This window comes from Mercenaria mercenaria, unplaced genomic scaffold (genome assembly GCF_021730395.1).
Source record: "Mercenaria mercenaria strain notata unplaced genomic scaffold, MADL_Memer_1 contig_2062, whole genome shotgun sequence".
NCBI lineage: Eukaryota > Metazoa > Mollusca > Bivalvia > Venerida > Veneridae > Mercenaria > Mercenaria mercenaria.
In genome coordinates, this window is record NW_026460095.1 from 48,878 (window position 1) to 67,953 (window position 19,076).

A 19,076-nucleotide genomic window follows, 5' to 3' on the forward strand; every position below is an offset into this window, starting at 1 on the left:
GAATTTTTACCGAGTGTTTGCTCTTTGATTATTCAACAACAATATTATATTATAGTACAATTTTTATCTGGAGTATTTCTCAGAAACCACTGGTTAGAATTTAGTGAAACTTCATAGGAAGCTTTACTATTAAAAGGAGATGCGCTTTTTATTTTGGTATTTTGGTCGGGTGATTTTCCATCGGGTTATTGGCCTTTTATTATTCAACAATAGTATACTGTAGTACAAGTCTTGTTTGGAGTATTTTTTTGGAATTTAGCGAATCTTCATAGGAAGCTTCACTATCGAGAGGAAATGCGCATATTGTCTTCATGTTTTGGTTAGATGATTTTTTACAGAGTTATTGCCCTTTGATTATTCAATAGAAGTATACTATAGTAAAATTTTTGTCTGTAGTTTTTTCAGCAATCACCTTTGGAATTCTGTAAAACTTCTTAGGAAGCTTTACTCTGAAAAAGAGATGCGCTTATCATTTTTATGTTTTGGTCGGATTATTTTATTGTTATCGCCCTTTGATTCAACAATAGTATTCTATGGTGCAATTCTTATCAGGATATTTCTCACAAACTACAGATTAGAATTTAGTGAAATTTCATAGGAAGCTTTACTATTAAAAGGAGATGCGCTTATTATTTTGGTGTTTTGGTCGGATGTTTTTTACTCAGTTATCGTCCTTTGATTGTTCAACAATAGTATTCTGTAGTACAACTCTTGTCCGGACTATTTCTCAGCAACAACTGGTTGGAATCTTCATAGGAAGCTTTGCTCGTCATTTGAGATGCACTTATCGTTTTCGTGTTCCGGTTGGATGATATTTCACCGAGTTATTGCCCTTTGAATATTTAATAGCGAGCTCGAGAATCGAGCTTTACGGTAACGCAAGTATACTTCCACACTTGGTGATGGATTTGAAAATTTTCGTCGGAAGTTCTTAAAAAGCGCACCCTAACGGATAGGTGCTCACAGAAAGTACTTCTTTCCGGAGTGAATACAGAACTTCATTCAATTGCTAAAAAATATTCATCACTTAACAATAATGAAAGAATGCTTTCCAGCTGTTTGAAAAAAATATTATTTTCATTTAAAAGATCAAGCATCGGCCAGAAAATGGTAAAAATGTCATTAATAAGCAGAAAGAAACGGGAACGCGGTAATGACGTCACCGTGACACCGGCTTCCCATAATTTTTGCAACGTATGATATTCACTGTTACAGGTATGGTGACACTAAATGTAGACTTTTTTTTCAAGTGAATGGGTTCTCCTGAATTCTTGTGAGTAGGGAATAGTTTCTGTGTGACAAATAAATGATGCATATTTTTAGCTAAATCCGATTTCTTTGAGCTCGCTTTGAGGCTTTGCCTTATTTCATATTAAAAGTATGCTATAGTGCAATAATTGTCCGGAGTATTTTTCTGCAAACACTAGTTGGACATACTTTACAGGTAGTCTCACTATGAATATGACATGTACGTATAACATTCATGTTCCGGTCGAATGATTTTGTACCGAGTATGTTAGCATTCTATTGTACAAGTCTTGTCCGGAGCATTTCTCAGCAACCGCTAATTGGAATTGAGTTAAACTTAATAGTAAGCTTTACTATTAAGAGGAAATGCGCATATTGTCTTTGTGTTTTTTATGGATTATTTTATACCCAGTTATTGCCCTTTGATTATTCAACAATAGTATACATATAGTAATTATTACAATCCTTGACCGTAGTATTTCTCAGGAAGCACTGCTTGGAATTTAGCCAAACTTCAAAGTAATATTTATGATGAAGAGAAGATAGCCCTATTATCTTTGTGTTCATTTCGAATGATTTTATACCGAGGTATTACCCTTTGATTATTCCACAGTAGTTTATTGTAGTGCAATTCTTTTCATGAGTATTTCGCAGCAACCATTTGTTTGAATTACGCAATACTTCATAGGAAGCTTTACTATAAAGAGAAGATGCGCATATTATCTTTGCATTTTGATCGGATTATTTTTCACTGATGATTATTCAACATTAGTAACTATAGCGTCTTCACAGTCAGGAGTATGTCTCAGCAACCACTGCCTTGAACTCGGCAAGTTTCATAGGGCGCTTCAGTAACAAGAGGAGATGCTCATATTTTCTTCATTATCCGTTGAAATGAGTATTTAATTAGATATTGCCCTTTGATAATTTATCATCAGTAAACCATATGTGTCCAGTCATTAAAATCCATGGTTGGTCACACAAATGATCCTTTGGCGACTCTTTATACGATATTTTTCTGATTTGTCATAAAATGACCAACATATATGAACATTTCCAGAAACTGTTGTCCCGATTTTAAAAAAAAATCACAGAAAAGTTCATTTGGTGACTGAACATTGATTGCTCGAATTGATCAGATTTGTCAAAATTAACATGGCAGCTAGAGCGCATGGTCTCATTTCTTTAACTGTATATAGATAAAAATCGATTTCGTTTCTGATAGAAACAGCTTTCCCAATTTTAAGATAATTTGATACGAAGTTGTCTTTGGTGACCCTTTACCAATCCCCTTAAATCTGGCGACAAGACTGCTCGATGAATCCTAGTTGGCCCAACGAAGCTCTCTTGCTCATATCTGTAAAGCTTATAGCAATAATGGTCAGAGACTTTCTTCTACTCTTCATAAAGGTAGACTTTTGCGTGTGCTCAACATGTGCTTTCCCCTAAAAGAATTTTGTATTACTAAATATTGGACAAAATGAGTCTTTTGTAAGTAACAAAATGTCAGTAGTGCGGTTTAATGTCAAAGTCAGGCTTAAAATATATAGTTTTACTAAATATTTCTTGTGTCTAGTACGGGAGCTGTGGAACATTGAGTATCGAATATCAAATATTGAGGAATCAAAAATGTTGTTGTAATTAATTACAATTCCCGAATATTGAATGTTATTTGTAATTGTGTGATTTTACAGTTAAATGTAATTGAAATTTGGCTAATTACGTTGCAGTTTTGAGTTGTAATTGACAATTACATTTCAATTACTTTCTAATTACATATCACATGCTTAATTTAGTTAATTGAACAAATAGTTGTTAAGTTCATTTTCAGTTGCATTTATCATAAACATTCTAATTTGCATTTCATAGATTTAGAAAATAACAGTTTATTATATAGTTAGTAAGTTTTAATTTTTGTGACATGGTTCTTTGCTGTGATAAGATTGTCTTATTATAACCAACTGGTTTTCTTTGGTAATGTTTGTCCCTATGTTGCAGAAACGACTAAATCATAGTGTAACATTACATCATTATTATTTAGACATTTATTGAAGAAAAAAATGAGTAAACTTAGCAGTCAGTGGATTTTTCTTTTCTGATTTATTTGTGATAACAAATGTTATATCAGATAATACAAACATCTCAACATTTGACATCATATATCTATTATCACTTTTCATTAGAATTATTTGGTAAGTTATAACATAATATCACAAACATAAAATTATTACTGTGTACATTATAATGTGCATTCTACAATTTTAGTGATTTCAGAATGACTCATTAGTATTTTACAATCATTTCCCTTGAGATTCGATTGATAACAGGTAATGGTGAAGATAAAAGGAGGATCAGCTTCTTTGCTTCAGTTTATTTGAAAGTACGAAGGACTGAGTGATGTTCTCACACAGATACACATTTAAGAGTAATCTGCCCTTGAAAACGGTATTTTCGAGCGTACGCCTTTAACCGAAATCAGTTTATGTGCTATTAATATATGTAATTAGTTTTAAGTAAAGAACTTTGCTACAGTGTGCATGTAAGAAACATGCTTGGTTGCTATTAATTTAGTTTTATAATTGAATGTAATGAATTACAATATTTCCTTGTAATTTATATACTGATTACATGGATAAAATTCGAGTAATTTTAATTGTAATGAAATTCAATATTCTACAATGTATTTGTAGCTTATTTAATTCAAGATTTTTTTGGAGACATATTTACATAAAAACAGCAATCTTGTTTAATACATTTTACTTGTAAAATGTACCTTTCAGATCACTTGGCCGAAAGCGAAAAAGTGAAACCAGATACGTTAAACAAGGCGGACATCCAGATCAACAAGGATTTGCTCTTCAAAGAATTGGAAGTACAGTGGTTTATTTCTCACTTAGAAAAGCGGAAAGATACAGCTACACAAAAGCTCTTAGTCAAGATTCGTGCATCGGAGTCCAGAGATGAAAGACTTGGGCCGTTTATAGAATATATATCGAAAGCTCAGGATCTTAATTGGTTTTTTGAGGAGATTAAAACAAGACATATGCATCTATATGATACTTTGCTATCTAGAAAAACTTCAAACAATACCAGTAGCTATGAAAGTGTTGGTAAGCAAAATATAGCGTATCAGTTACTAATAAAAGTTGTTTTTTGTAGTCATTAGCTTTATAGCGTGATGCAATGAAACTGTATGATATGACTAATTGTGGTATGTTATACAAGCTTATTTTATGCTCTTCTGTGAAATACTGAAATATATCAGTGAAATAAAATTAATATAAACGTAAAGATGTATAAAAGTAATAAAAGGATCATAAATACAATTCACTGCTCTGACGTCACAATTATTACGTCATAGTGTCAAACGGCATAGCGGCGCGCTGAAAAATAAACCGATTGAAAACGGGCAAATATTTAATGAACGCCGTCAAGGATGTACTTTAAAGTCCTTGGTTACGTGTTTAAATCGAAATAATATATCTCATGTATATCTCATGTAGTGATTTGCTCTTGAATAAAATCATTGACTGTCGTTCAGATGCGTATTATTATATCACTCGGGCTTCGCGTCTAACCTCCAAACTATGATTTATTCAGCGACAAATCACTAAATGAGATACATTATTTCTTAAATTAAAAGTAAAAGAAATCAGGAAATGTAACAGAGCTATTTATAATTTTCTACAAAGACATCCTGACGTCACGACATTAAGACGTTATGATGTGATGCACGTGACATTGCGCGGACAAACTGAATATAATTTTGTTAAAAACATTAAAAATGCATAAAATAAATAGAAAATTTGTTTGTTTTTGAACACCATAATTTACATTTTCGCTCGTAGCTGCGCCACTCGTGAAAATATTGCATTATAGTGTTCAGCTTCAATTTATAAATTCGTCAATTTTAGAGAAATCTAAATCAAATGGTTATCAATCAGAACAATTTTAAAGTCTCTAGTAAGTAGTCACGAGGCACTGGTTTCAGACGGAAACAGAAAGACGCGTAATGGCAGCTATTATAAGAAAGTGAAAATAATTAGGTAGTTAGTTGCATCATGTATATTCTTGGAAAGTATCATTGTTAATAGCAATTGCCAATGAAAATTATCTCAGCTTTTTTCTCGAAAGCAAAATGTCACCAGAGATATATTTCGGATTTATCCTAAAAAAGAAGGTTACTCGTAAAGACTGTTCGTCTAAATCTGTTTGAAGTTTTTAAGGTGCTTTCTTACCATATGTTTTACATCCAGATTTCAAAAGACTTGAAGCTGCAGTGCATTTCTTTTATGATGAAATCATCGAAGAGGTTGATCCATTGGTTCTCACAAAGTGGCTCGGAAATGAAACAAAACAAGAGGTGCACTTTTCAAAACTAAGGAATGTACACATACGGTCGAAAAGAGCGTCACGCTTCTGCCTTTCATTGCTGGGTGTTAGTCCAAAGTCATTGCACGATGTGTTAAGTGCAATGAAAGCATGTGGATACAAAGAGATAGTGGACGATATCATCAGATTGGCACGAGAAGGTATGCATTCTCAGTTGCATATATTTATTCTGGACAAAACTTTTAACAAGAATCCGTAAAACATTGGCTGTATAATTATTTTTGACTGAATGACCAAATTGTTTGAACATATTCACTGAGCAATACTATTTTTTGCGTTATAATTTTACACTTTGCTTAGTTAAGTTATATGCTTCAAAAGGGTATTTTAACAGATTTTATAACAATTCTTGTTTAAGCTATTTATAAATTATTTTTGTGACACTGCTGTTGAAAAGTAAATCCATGCCGTCTTCTCACAGTTCTTGAAACTTATTAGTGTATTTTTTGGTAATTATTCACCACATTGATTCAAGTCACTTTGTTCGGTTTCGAGGGGAGGATAGAGAAATTGTTCAGAATTTTGATTTGATATCGTAAAAATCGTGCACGCTTGTTTGTTATAAAAGACACGTACGACACAAGGTTAAGAATAGTCTTGCCAGGTTATTCATTTCAATAACTATACAATTATTGGTCAAGATTATATGTTGCAAATATAAATGTACCTCTATATTCACGCAATTTTCTCTACTTATTTGTACTTTAATAACAGGGAAATCATGTAAAACATCTTTCAGCATACTTATCAAGGTATTTTCATAAAAGAAACAATTTTGATTTTGTAAATATGCTTTGTGTGTACGTCGCTTTCAAAGCACGAGTGCAGGTGGGTACTCAAGTGAGACCTTATAAGTCAGGTTAGTATTTGGTTACCAACCTTCGCTCGTTTGATTTTCTGGTTTATACCCTGAATAACAGCCCAATCAAAACAAATGAGTGGTTAACTATTTTACTCATGTTGGCTTGTTTGTCTCTGGGCCCATTGGTTTGGACCATCCGTCCGTTGGTAGACCGTTAGGTTAGGTTGTGTAATAGATTTTCGCTTATACCAAAGTCACACATACGGCGTGATAGCTATGTCTAGCCACAGATAGAAACGTAGTAACCCGTATCGATTTGTATCTGAGCCGTTCCTTAAGCCCCCTCCATCCCCCCCAAAAAAAGTCGTGTTTCTAAGGGCAGGGCCAAAAAAGTAGGGTCAGTAGGTCGGTATTTTAAGCATCATTATAAAGTGAATGCAGCCTAATATCGCTGTCCGGTTGACATGCCTTCAGGCTTTGAGCTGTGTATTAGCCATCCCTTACTATAATTGCCAAAACGACAGGCATAAAAGCAACCTAATATATTAAACAAGCGTGTATTCAACACTGCCACTTGCCACTTAATCTTTGATAAGCCGATGATCAGTTTTGCGTATAGAACGCGTAGCATATTTTATCAGTACTATGATTTAGATCAGCCTTTACAAATGATGACAATATGTCATCGTTGTCACTGGAATCTTACGAACATTTGTCCGCAAAGGAGTGCAGTGTACGCACATCCCATAACGCTGAGACTACGGTACCTTCGACTAAGCCGGCCATGTCGGTAACCTACACAATAAAAGCATCCACATTCTCAATGTTTCAACACCGCATATATAGGAGACCTGAATATGGCTGACATTTCAACGGGTTCGAAATCCGCATACACTACACTTTTAAGTGGCTATCGCTATTGAGAACCTTTGTCTCAATTACTTGTTTCATTTTATTCCTGTAATAGACACAGACAACCGCCGAACAGAAGGTATTTTGCAACTTTTTTCTAAATAATCCCTTAAAGGGAGAATATTCATCTGAACTACAGAATTAAAAAAAATCCACGCGAGGTATTTGATGATGAGTTTCAACTGTTTTTTTTTTCTCTTTTATTTTTCAATCATAAATACAAACATACAAATTTTTATATATTTCAAATTACACTCAAACACAATAATACAACTAGATTTACATGTTTATATCTAAGAGTTTTAAATAAAAGTTAACGAGTTTAGAAGTGAAAGGACTATGGGAAAGATAATAATCATTCAGGCAAGAATGGAAGGATGAGAAGGGAGAGTGAGAAGAGTAAGAGTTGAGTTATGTCACTTGGAATCATGATCCTAAAAGGCAAAAAGAAGGATATTTTTAAAGGATAGTGTTGTTCGTTTCCTCTTTTTCATAATTGATAATTTGGTACTGTATTGTATAGCTGAGAGGCTTGGCTTATTTCAGTATTAGTCCACTTCAGTAAAATTTAACCATTTTTCTTCATATTTATGGAGCCTGTCATTAATCATTGCTATTTCTTTTTCAATCCTAATTCTCTGCTTGAAAAATGTAAAAAAGTTATCAAAAGAAGGAACATTTTTTGTATATTTCATTTTAAAGATAAAAAATTTACCAAGAATAATGATAAAGTTTAGGATATCTTCTTTATCTGTGTTACCTATGTAACCAAAACAAACATTCTTTATATTTAGTTTTAACTCATTGTATCCCTTATTTTCCAGAAAGACTTGTAGTCTGTTCCAGAAAATTTGTACCTTTGGACATTCCCAAATTAAATGTTCTATACTCTCATTACTCATGCAACAGAAATCACATAAATTACTTTGAGACAATTTACATTTATAAAGATATTTGTTTGTTGGGAGCAAGCGCATTAACAATTTATATTGAAAACTTCTAAGATTGTTATCTATTTTACCTTTGAATGGGTTACTAAAAACTTTTTTCCAATAAATTTCCTTATCATCAAGAATGTTTTCCCATTTGAATATAGCTGTTGGTTTTTCATATGTTTTCTTACTCATTAAAAGGTTATAAAGAAACTTGTTTGGGGTTTTACTTGGTTTCAGTTTCTCAATAAGGTGGTTGGTTTTGCTTCCATAAAGAAATTGCATTGAAATAAGGTCTTTAAGATTTTTCGGAATTGCTGATACTAACTGATGATATTTCAAAAAGTCAGTCTCATTCAGATCAAGTATTTGTTATGCGTCTTCAAATTGATACCATGTATTTGTTCTAAAATCAAAAAGTTGATCAATGAATTGTATACCTTTTTCATGCCATCTTGCCCAGTAAATTACATTATTTCCAAGTTTAATTTCACTATTGTTCCATATTATATGTTTTTGTAATTCATTGTTTTCAGCATAATAACTGTTTATTAAAAACCATGAAACAAGTACATCTTTCAAAAAAGGGTGACCTGTGCATATTCTTGATACATCTTTCTGGTTCATATTGCATTGTAGAATGAAAGTATTACCAAACCTGTTAAGTATGTTTCCATAAAAGACTTTCCAGTAACCATTATTTTCATTCGAAATTATGCGCTTTACCCAACATGCTTTAATAGAAGTTAGGAATGTATTAATATCCGTTAACTTAAGGCCTCCTAAACTGTAATTACTGAAGAGAGTGTTTCTTTTGATTTTATCATTTTTTCCATCCCATAAGAACTTAAAAATTTTTGTTGTTATATCTTTGACAATACTTTCTGGTGGATTTTCAAGTACTGTGAAGGGATATATAAGTTTAGGAAAAGCAAATGTTTTGATTACTGTTACCTTTCCCATCAGAGTAAGTTTTCTGTGCTGCCATTGTTTTAAACAATTTGTAAATTCCTGTAATTTTGGTTCTAAATTAAGTTCAGTATTGCGTTTTAAATCTGTATGAAAAGTTATACCAAGGGTTCTTGCTTGTTTTGATGTCCAAGTAAAATTTATATTTTCTGCATAGGTCAATTTAATTTTTTTAAGGGTTCCCAGTTTTAATACTATAGATTTTGATGTATTTAATGCTAATCCAGATATTTTACCAAATTCATTTATAACTTTTATCAGTTTTTCAAAAGAAGTTTTTTCTCCATTATTTATATATGTAGCATCATCTGCAAAAAGGGTTTGTTTTATCTCTGTATTATTTATTTTTATTCCTTTAATTTCTGTGTCTCTGGCTACTTCATTTGTAAGAAGTTGAATACATATTATGAATAAGGAAGAAGATAAAGGGCATCCTTGTCTTACACGTTGTTTTATATGGAAATTTTCTGTCAGATATCCGTTATTTATCATTATACTGCTTATATTTTTATAGAAGAGTTTTACCCAGTCTATAAGTGATGGACCAAAATTAAAATAGTTCAAACATTGTATGAAAAATTCATGATTTAAGCTATCAAAAGCTTTTCTGTAATCTGAGAAAAAAGGGTAAGGCAGATTCATTTTTGCTTTCAATATATTCTATGATTTCAAATATTAGACGGACATTCTCTCCAATATAGCGTCCCTTCATAAAGCCTGTTTGTTCATGAGTAATGATCTTGTTAAGAACTTTTTTTATTCGATTAGAGATTGTTTTTGTTGCTATTTTGTAGTCAATATTTAGTAGACTTATTGGTCTCCAATTCGAGAGATTTGTTTGATCTTTATCTGTTTTGGGTAAGAGTGTTATTATACTTTGTTTCTGTAATTCTGAGAGTTCACCTTTCCTATAGGCAAAATTTATACCATTCAAAAAATAGGTTTTAATATCATTCCAATATAGTTTAAAAAATTCAGTAGTCAATCCGTCAGACCCAGGAGATTTCTGATTTTTCATTTGAAAGAGTGCAAGTTTTGCATTCGTTTTCTGTGAGTTCACCTTCACATGAAGTTTGTTCTTCCGTAGATAATTTAAAAATATCTTCTTTAAAGAAGTTTATATCTGACTGGATTTGAGGTTTTTCTTTATATAGTGATCTATAAAATTTAACTTCTTGTGTCAGTATTGCATTATTGTCAGTAATTTCCTCTCCATCTATAATCAATTTTGAAATATGTTTTTTCTCTGTTGTCCTTTTCTCTAAATTTGCAAAATATTTTGAATTCTTTTCATTTCCATCAATATGGATAGTTTTGGATCTTAACAGAATACCGTTAATTTTTTTATCATACAGGTTTTCCAGTTCATTCTCTTTTTCTGAAATTCTATCCGTTATATTATTATTATTATTATTATCATTGTCATTATTATTATTGTCATTATTATTGTTGTTGTTGTTGTTGTCAATAAGTTGTTCAGCTTCTTCTTTTAATTCATTTATTTCCTTTATTAATGTCACTTCTTGTATGTTATCATTTCTCTTTTTGAAGGTTGAATATCTAATAGCTGTGTTTCTTATTGTTCCCTTTATGATTTCCAAAAGAGTGTCTGGCTGAGCCTCTGAGTTTATTGCAGCTGTTTCAATGATATTTCTTTGGAGTGTTGTCTTAAATTCATTATCTAGTAGAATGCTATTGTTCAGCTTAAAATAACCTGGTCCCCTACTACTTTTTTCCAATTTTAAGTTTAGACTAACTGAAGAGTGGTCAGTTTTAAAGCCTGGTATTATGTTACATTTGCTCGCTAAATTTGAAAGGTACTCTGAAACAATAAAGAAATCAAGTCTGCAGTATACTTTGGGTTTTGTATTTGAGGTCCATGTATATTGGTGTGAGGTTCCATTCAATTTTCGCCATATATCCGTTAAACAACAATTCCTCATGATATCTTTCAATTTATTCCTAGATTTAGTATGTGTATGTAAGCGGCCATTTCTTTTATCTATTAACGGATCTAAGACAACATTAAAATCTCCCCCAATAATAAAATTTTTGTCGTCATTTTCAAGTAAAATTTTTTTTAAAGTTGTTTGAAAAAATGCTCATCATCATTATTTGGACGATATATGTTGATAATAGTAATATCTTGATCTTTATAATTTAAATCTAGTGCCACAAGACGACCTTTGACTATTTCTTTATAGTTTATAATTTTGTATGGTTCTGATATGTTTAGAAGGATAGCTACACCTTCACTATTAGAGCTAGTTCCACTGAAAAATGCGTTTCCATTCCAGTCTAATTCCCAAAATTTACTTTTATTTTGAGGTAAATGAGTTTCTTGTAACAGAAATATTGATGCTTTTGTGGACTTTAACCATTGGAAAACTTGTTTTCTTTTACTAGAGTTTCCTAAGCCTCTTACATTCATTGTAGTAATTAAGGATTCCATATACTATTAAATAGAGTGAGAACTGTTTTATCATTATAAAGACAGGAAACGAGCGGAGATTTCTGAAAGATATTGCTTTGTTTGATACACATCTTAGTGAGATAGGTCAATGGGTACACTTTTTTAAGTAACAAAGTTACAATTTGAGTGCATACAATACAAATGTCAATTTTAAAAATTACATACAAAGACAAATGCAGTCCTATACAATATATGATAAGAGTTTACTTTAATATAAATTATTAAAGTTCTATGTAGTCAAAATTGGCTCAATATATGAAATTCTGAGTTTAATAATATTTAATTAAATTGATCCACCAAATATATAATAAAAGAACAGGAATTCTTGAAGAATGTTTCACACAATGAGACATTACTGAAAAATACTTTCGGAAAAGAATAAAAAACCAATAGAAAAGGATCCTATCGTACTCATCTAGTTTAATGCTATATATATTGTACTTTCATTTGTAGAGGTTGTCACGTTTATTTTATTGTATAACAACATGACAATGCGTTCATTAAAAAACTTGACCCACGGTCAACGTCATTCAATATCACACACTTACTGATCTGACCATTACGTAAAAGGTCTAAGTTTGGGATCTCAGTGTCTAATGCTAAACATTGTAATTATTACAGCAGTGATTCATTGTTATTTACATGTGCACATATTTTACGTGTCCTTGCTGAAATGGTAAACATTACCTTCTTATCAGAAAAAATATATACATGTGCATATTTTGCATATGTTTAACCAGTATCATACCAAAGTTCAATAACAATACAGTCTGTAACTAATTGACAAGGGCAACATTATGTTCACAATATTCATTCTAAATCTATAAATATCGTTCACCCATGATTTACACAGACTGGGATTTACCTAAGCTATAAATAGGCAATCATATTTCACCTGTTTTACACCTTTACTTGTTTCACAAATGGTTGTTAAAGGTGTGCAACCATATTTTAATTACAAATTCATTAGTTGCTATGTCATATAATAAGATTGATAAAAAAAATGACATTATATACATTTGTACTATGGGTTATATAACGCATTTCTACTAGAACCCAAAAAGGTAAAAGAAAGGGGAAAGAAGATTCTATGCATAATTCACTTATCCAGTCATATTATGAGAGGGGATGTAACATGTTATAAGCAGCTGCAAAGATTTCACCGGTATTGTTTAACATTCCATGTGATACGGATGATCCTTGAAATAATTATTAGCTTAAAAGCTAAAAAACAGAATCATTTGTTTTCATTAATTGCTTAATATTCATGATATTCAATAAGCATAATTGGCTAGTAGATACTTATAGATGTTGTAACACCTTCTCCATTTGACATATTTCTTTTCTTTTTTTTTTTGTTTTTGATTGTTGCTTTTTTATATAAAAATCAGTTTGTATAATCACTGCTTTCAAAACAAAAGATGTAATGGGTACTGAAATATTATATACATAAAAACTGGTTAACCACCTTTAACATCATGGTGAAGGGATTAACATTTGGTGTGTATTTATCAACTTGACAGTAGACAAAACAGCCTACAGGCCATTAATAGTTTCATCTTACTAGGCCACACAAACCAAACATCGTTTTCTTAGGTGACATTCTGTTTAGAAATGGGAGAAAAGGGGTCGAAAGCAAAAAAATGTCAAATAAAAAGGGTTTGATCTAAAGAGCAATAATAGTCATATATCCTGACTTTTTAAAGTCTTGCAGAACGAAAAAAAAATCACAAGCAGGACAAGACTGAAAAATTGTAAAAGCAAATCATATCTCATCAAAAACCATGTGAATACATGCACTGTTATCAAGTTCAATGTTTTGTGTCCATTTCATATTTTTACAAATCATACAGAATTCGTGTTTTACTGCATGTTTATTTTCTGTACAGAATACTTCAAACTGTCATTTGAATAGGTATGCCAACCTGTTAGAAGTTCCCCTTTTACGTGGTGCTTCTGGCCTTGCTAGGTTTTGCCAGAACCTAAAGTTCTTATAATGGAGCTGAATAACGTGGTCTGTTTGATCTTTATAGAAAATTTTCCCATTACGGAACCATGCTGCTTGAACCAGATCTGGTTTTTTGTATTTCACTGATTGAAGAGTTTTATAATTCTCAGCTGTTAAGTCATCCATTATGGATATTGATTTTGGAAATAACTTTCTGTTTCTCATTACTTCGTTTTTATCTAGTCTAGATTTCAACTGAGCAATAATCGGCCTTGGTTTATCACCTTTTGCCCCAATGCTATGACTGATGACAAAATCTTCACGTTTGAGATTTAATCCCGGTACATATTCATTCAGTTTCTTCCTTACTATCTCTGTCGTCTGTTCATCGTTTTCTGATACTTGTTTTTCGTTTTCCTCCTCGGTGTTACTTACTTTCATGGCGTATGTATCGTGGTTTGATTCCACACTTTTCTTCTCTGCACTCTCGCTGTTTTCACTCATGTCTTTTTCTGCTGGTTTAGTGTCAATGTTTTCATCAAGTTTCTTTTTCTCATTTCTAACTTGTGTTTTAGGAAATGTTTCTTCTGGAATACCAAAAATTCGAATATTGTTTACTCTACTATATTGTTCACAGTCATTAAGGTATTCATCAGTTTTCAAAGCATTATCTCTCATTTCATATTTATATCTATCTATATTTGCATTTTGATCAGACATGTCCTTGCTCAACCTGCTTATATCTTCCTTCATTTTATCATATTCTGTCTTCATTTTGTCAATTTCCTTTTCTTTCTCAAACAGTTTACCTTCAAGTATTTCCACTTTCTTCTCTGTTGAGGCTAGTAGTTCTTCTTTCATAGTTTGTATTGTTTCTTTGATCAGCGTTTTGAGAGTTTCGTCATTTTTAGTCATAACATTTTCTAGCTTTTTGTTGATTTGCTTTAGTTCTGTTTGAATACTTTTCATTGTATTATCATTTGACTCTTCGTTTTGTTTTTCATGTTTTTGTTTTTTCTTGTCACTTTTAATTGGTGTTGCACTCATGCTGGTGTCACTTTCGCTTACACTACTCATTTCATTTCGTTTTCGCTTATCCCGTGCATTTTTGCTTTTACTATCTTCAGACATCCTGAACTTTTACAGTTGTACAATATACTATATATTATATACCTAAGTTTTATTTTTTTTAGCTTCAATACTCTCACTGATTCAGTCCACCTAATCCATGTGTTTCTGTTACACAGTGTCCATGTATAGATAAATCCAATACACTCAATGTACACAATGGCTGCCCATTCAATAACCTTTGACAAAAATGTTTACATAGTTCCTAATCCTGTTCTTGTTAAAAACACATTTCTTATTTCCAATTAGATATTTTTTATATTCCACAGTTGTTTTATGCAGTTTTATTTAATGTTGATAGTTTATTTCCACCAAAATTTTCCAGAGTTTCAACTGTTATCCAATTTACATAATTATATCTTTACGAGCGATATCACAGAAACAATTTCAAAGTTTCATTTTGCAGCAAAAAAAAATTAAAAATTTATAAACAATACCGTGGATCTATAACTTAATAATGCCTGAAAATCACCGTCTTTTTTGACGGACCATGGCAGGTGAACGTTTATTGCCAAGAATTTTGAAGTCATGGTCGTAGATTTATTTTAGGAAATGCCTATGAAAAACTGTCAATAAAAAGCATATATCATCGGTAAAAATAACTTTATCATAAATATAGAGGTTAGAAGATCATTATTAAAAAAAGAAAAAAGAAAAAAAAAGCATTGGGAAACACTCGAAACATTTAAACTGTACATGGTTATAATGGGGGCCCCAATAATGGTATTTCATCACGTATTGAAACGTAAAAATTGACTGTCCAAATTGCAAAAATGACACGTATCAAACGGTATAAAATGGCACTTGTCAAACAGAATACACAACAGAAAATGGCTCATTATTATAGCAGTCGGATAGGCATCTTTAATATTGTGTAAAACGTGCAACATGTTGGTAAAATTAGATTTTTAAGCCAAGTAAATAACATACTATCAGTCTTCTAGAGAAACGGTATCATCTTAAGCATAATGTCGTCTGCCTTAAGTTATTTTTGCATTGTTTACTTTGAGTGTTATAAAAAATATAAGCATCTAATTGCCTCAATACGCTTCCGTAGAATCAACCTTTATCACAGGAAATTCATCTTAAAATTTATTTCTGAAAATGTCTAGGTCTACTATGGCATGTCAAACGTTACTAAATTATACGTCTATTTTATCATTATTGTATGTCTATTATTGTTATTCAATGACGTGCCATTCATATCCTAAATTTTGCTATTGTAATTGTTTATGTCGTTATTCTTATTGTATGTTCGATACTCGTATGGTGAAGGTCATTATTGTTATTTTATATTTCGGTATTTCTATTGTATCTTTGATATTGTTATTCAATGTCGTGTCATTCATGTTCTAATTAAATCTGTTAAAAGATCCTTTGGAAGCAAAGGATGCAACTAAGAAGAATAACAGCAGACTCCGTTTGATTTATTCTGGTCATGAGAAGTAGATCTAATGAAATATGTAACACCTCTCACGCCCCTTAGCACCGGCTTAAGCGGAACTGTATTACACGTATGTTGAATGGACTCCATGATCTCAAAGGACCAGAAAATATAACAACACTGAACCCAAGTCTTACCATTGTTATTCTATATGTCGTTATTTTTATTGAATGACCGGCATTTTCATGGTAAAAGTCATTATTATTTTTCTATATTTCGCTATTGTTATTGTATCTTTTATATTGATATATAATGTCGTGTCAGTCATGTTCTAAGTCTTACCAGTGTTATTCTTATTGTATGCTCGATATTCAGATGGTAAAAGTCATTTCTGATGATTCTATTTACAAAACGTGTCATTCATATTCTGTGTTATGTGATTTTATTTGTATATTTTTGCTAGGCTATTAATATCACTCAGACTGATGTAATTATTTCCCATATCGTATAACAATGCTTTTCATTGGCTCGTCATAAACGAAAGCAGACCACGTTTCCTTCTAGAAATGGAAATAACATATTCACTTACTTTTACGGTTATTGTAGATTAGTTAAGAATGCTTATGATTGTTGATTTTGTTTTCTTGCCTGTTTGATGCATGTCGGTTCCTAAGAGAAGCCAATTCTTTTTTTATTAATTCTATTTTAGTAACAATGACCTAGGTGACCTTGACCTGACCCCAGCCAAAAGAATTCCCCCGAGGGATTTTAGCATAAACCCAAAACCACTTACGGTTGATAATTTAATTAAAAAGATAAGAATTGTAAATAAGGTACCGGTATATTTATAGAAATAATGACAGAATTATAGACTAGACATAAATTGCATAAAAAGCCCTGTTTACATTTGACCTCCAAGTGTGACATTGACCTTTGAGCTAGGAGTCCGGGTTTTGCGTATGACAAGTCGTCTGTTTATGGGGAGCATTAGTGCCGAGTGCTATTATTAATAAAATCCCTTGATGAATGACGGAGTTATGAACCGGATACGAAATTGCGAAAGAAAAGCCCAGTTTACCTTTTACCAGTGTGACCTTGGCCTATGAGATTGTGATCCGGGTTTGCGCATGACAGGTAGTCTGATTATGGGGAACATTTGTGCTAAATAACATCAAAATCCGTTGATGAATAACAGAGTGATGGCCCGGACACGAAATTTCGGAGGGACGGAATGAAGAACGAAAAGACAGATACAATAACAATAACGAAATATAGAACAACAGTAATGACTTTTAACATAAGAATGTCAAACATAGAGCAAGTATAACGACATGAAAGAGCAAGTATGACGACATGAAGAATAACAATGGTAATAGTTAGAATATGAATGACACGGCGTTGAAATACAAATATCGAAGATACAATAATAATGACGAATTGTAGAATAACAATAACGGCTTTTATTATAAGAATATTGAACATACAATAAGAATAATGACATTTACATTAGCAATAGCAAATTTTAGAATATGAATGACACGGCATTGGATAACAATAACAAACATACAATAATAATAGCATACATAACATGTATATAATGTAGCAACGTTTGACATGCAATAGTCTACAGCTCTCAAATAAGGAAATATCTGACATCCGAGACATATACTGACACTTTTAGACAACTTCAGAAAGGACCTTTTGAACGATTTGACGAAGTAACAAAAATCTCCATATACCCTTGCCCGTTAGGATTTGTGTTTATTCCAAGTGCAAATATTTGCTGACATGTAGTGTTAAAGCCATGTATTTTCAAAGCGTTAGGAAGAGCTGAAAATTAACTTCTCATTCGCAAAAAAGCAGTCTTTTCTATGGACGGGTTGACGCCCTGCGCGTGAGCCCTGGCTATTGACCAATATAAATGCGACTTTTGTTTTCAAGTGAAGCCTGTGTACTTTTATTTTAATTACTTCCGAGAAAAGCTGGAGGTCATCTAACGTCATTTTCTGTGTTCTCAAATATATACGTATGCCTGGCGAGATCAGATGGTGGGCTATTCAAATCACTCTGCATCCGTGATCCGTCATCCTTCCGTCCTTCCGTCCGTTAACAATTTTTCGTTATCGCATTTCCTCAGAAACTACTAGAGGGAATTTGACCAAACTTTGTCAGAATGATGTATTGGTACCTTAAATGTGTCCCGCTGAAAATCAGACTGGTTCAACAATATTTGAGTGAGTTATGGCCCTTTGTATTTGTTTTTATAATTTACATAGATATATATAGGGAAAAACATTGAAAATCTTCTTGTCCAAAACCACAGGGCCTAGGACTTTGATATTTGGTATCTAGCATCATCTAGTGATTCTCTATCAAGAATGTCCAAATTATTTCCCTAGGGTCAAATATGGCCCTGCAACGGGGGTCACATGGTTTATATAGACTTATATAGGGAAAAGCTTTGAAAATCTTCTTGTCAAAACCACAGGGCCTAGGCAAAAACTTTTAAAAAAGTTCTTGTCCATAACCTACAACATTCAAATTTGGACCACATGTATGTTTTTTGTGTTCTAAAATGAAATTGACCTTGACATTGACCTAGTGATCTACTTTCACATTTCTCAAGATACAGCTTTTAAATTTGGACCACATGCATACTTTTGTGTACCAAAATGAACATTGACCTTGATCGTGACCTAGTGACCTAATTTCACATTTCTGTAGCTACAGCCTTCAGATTTAGACCACATGCATAGGTTTGTGTACCGAAATTTACTTTGACCTTGACATTGACCTAGTGACCTACTTTCACATTTCCCAAGCTACAGCCTTCAAATTGGACCACATGCATAGTTTTGAGTACCGAAATGAACATTGACCTTAAGATT

The 19,076-nt window shown here is 32.2% G+C and overlaps 1 protein-coding gene across 1 annotated transcript in view; it reads left to right on the plus strand.

The window, feature by feature from the left end:
- Positions 1–8,827, plus strand: part of LOC123564469 (uncharacterized) — a 51,328-nt gene extending 42,501 nt beyond the window's left edge. The window contains exons 10-12 of the mRNA XM_053533140.1: positions 4,029–4,358; positions 5,505–5,780; positions 8,823–8,827. Of these exons, the coding sequence (XP_053389115.1) occupies positions 4,029–4,358; positions 5,505–5,780; positions 8,823–8,827 (611 nt within the window). The remainder of the gene's footprint in view (positions 1–4,028; positions 4,359–5,504; positions 5,781–8,822) is intronic.
- Positions 8,828–19,076: the final 10,249 nt, after the last annotated feature.